The sequence below is a fragment of the Gavialis gangeticus genome, unplaced genomic scaffold (genome assembly GCF_001723915.1).
Source record: "Gavialis gangeticus isolate Ggan-Ray unplaced genomic scaffold, GavGan_comp1, whole genome shotgun sequence".
NCBI lineage: Eukaryota > Metazoa > Chordata > Crocodylia > Gavialidae > Gavialis > Gavialis gangeticus.
The window spans coordinates 45,338,332-45,340,095 of NW_017729029.1; the positions used below are offsets into that span (position 1 = coordinate 45,338,332).

Sequence of the window (1,764 nt, forward strand, 5' to 3'; positions counted from 1 at the left end):
GTTAACATATGGTCATGATATACATTTTCAACATAAAATGTCACAGGTGGTGGTTACTTCCTTGTAAAGGGGCAGAGGTGGACAATCTGCAACATGGGTTCCTCTGTGTGATAAACAGCAGATTGGAGAGGGGACAAGCAGCACAGTGGCTGGTAGGACAGGGAGTAGAAGGCAGACACTCAGATCAGACAGGAAGCACAGGGCAGGGAGCAGAAACCAAAGGAGAAACTTTAGGGAACACTGTATAAAAAGCAGAAAACTGAGCAGCAGATCAAGTAGGGGAAAGGGATTGGAGGGGACTTGGGAGGGTACAGGGCTAAATTGTAGCACACTACCAAAAAAGGTTAGCCCCAACTGATTTAGGGCATTTTCTTTGTTTGTAGGACTTGTACTTGACTGCGAGGGTAAAACTCTATCTCTTGCAATAGTAATCCCATGTCAGATAAGATTAAATATTTGCACCCTTTTTTCTTAGGATTTAGGCTTTAACACATCTCTGGTGAAGAAGGATAGATCTGCTAGCCATCTAGACCACAAACAGGAAATAAGGCAGTAAGTGTCCCTGAACACATTTAAATCTTATTTAAGCATTATTCCAATTGTTCTTATTAAAGGCTTTCTTTTCTTCCTTATTTAATCAGTAGCAGAATTTTCAGGTTTTTGTTCTTGTTGCAGACACCTTAGCCAAAACATTACCTGTATTACATTGAATCACCGAATAACCTAGAGAACAAAGATGATTTTCATTCTTTTTTTTTCCTTCTCTAAGATGGAAACGATCTTTTCTCTTGAGCCTGACTTTCTGTGTTCCCGTCATGGGGTTGATGATTTATATGATGATTGTAGACAGTCACCTCTCAGATGCTCACCAGCGTCACAACGTGAGCGATGAGGAAATAGAGGCCTATCACTCTTCTATGTTCCTGGAGCGTCAAGTCTTACCTGGATTGTCTGTTATGAATTTACTCTCTTTTTTACTGTGTGTCCCTGTACAGGTAAGAAAAACAGAGTTACTGTCAGTGTGTTGGGGTTAAACATTAACAGGTTGTTTTTGCAAAATCAAAAGCATTAAAGAAATTATACACAATAATGTCACTTTAATGAACACTGATTCAGAATGCTATTAAATATGTTAGAGCTGATTCTGCATTCAGTAAAGTTAGTAGAGTTCTGACCTTAATGAGACCCCTTCATGTTAATTAAAATACTTTTTTTTAAACCTTGATGTTTAATTTTAAAAAAGGAGGTCTGGAAAAAACCTTACACTAAATCATTGCCAAGAAAGTAGCTTTCAAGTAAGAATATTGGTATGAGTCTATCTTTTTGTGTAAGTTTTAATTGTTGTTGCCGCCATTACAGATATTTGGAGCATGGTACTTCTATATTCAAGCCTACAAAGCACTAAAACACAAAACTGCGAACATGGATGTGTTAATAGTTTTAGCGACCACCATTGCGTTCGCCTACTCCTTTGTTATTCTCCTTGTCGCCATGGCTGAAAAAGCAAAAGTGAATCCAGTGACCTTCTTCGACACACCTCCAATGCTACTTGTGTTCATATCGCTGGGCCGGTGGCTGGAACACATAGCAAAGGTAACGCAGAATAAAAGTGACCATTCATGTAGTTGGTGTGATAAAAATTAGGTCAGTGCGAAGCTTTGGTAGCTGATTCTATTTGGAAGAGTTTCAGAAAAGATTTGGCCACTTCGGAAATTCAGCCATAGACTAAACAGGCAGATGACACAACTGACTGAAGCTAGTAAG

At 39.1% G+C, this 1,764-nt stretch overlaps 1 protein-coding gene across 2 annotated transcripts in view; it reads left to right on the forward strand.

Moving 5' to 3' along the window:
- Positions 1-1,764, forward strand: part of ATP7A (ATPase copper transporting alpha) — a 68,813-nt gene that overhangs the window by 48,657 nt on the left and 18,392 nt on the right. For both annotated transcript variants that reach the window (XM_019521510.1, XM_019521511.1), the window contains 3 exons: positions 476-552; positions 770-995; positions 1,360-1,593. In XM_019521510.1, the coding sequence (XP_019377055.1) occupies positions 476-552; positions 770-995; positions 1,360-1,593 (537 nt within the window). The remainder of the gene's footprint in view (positions 1-475; positions 553-769; positions 996-1,359; positions 1,594-1,764) is intronic.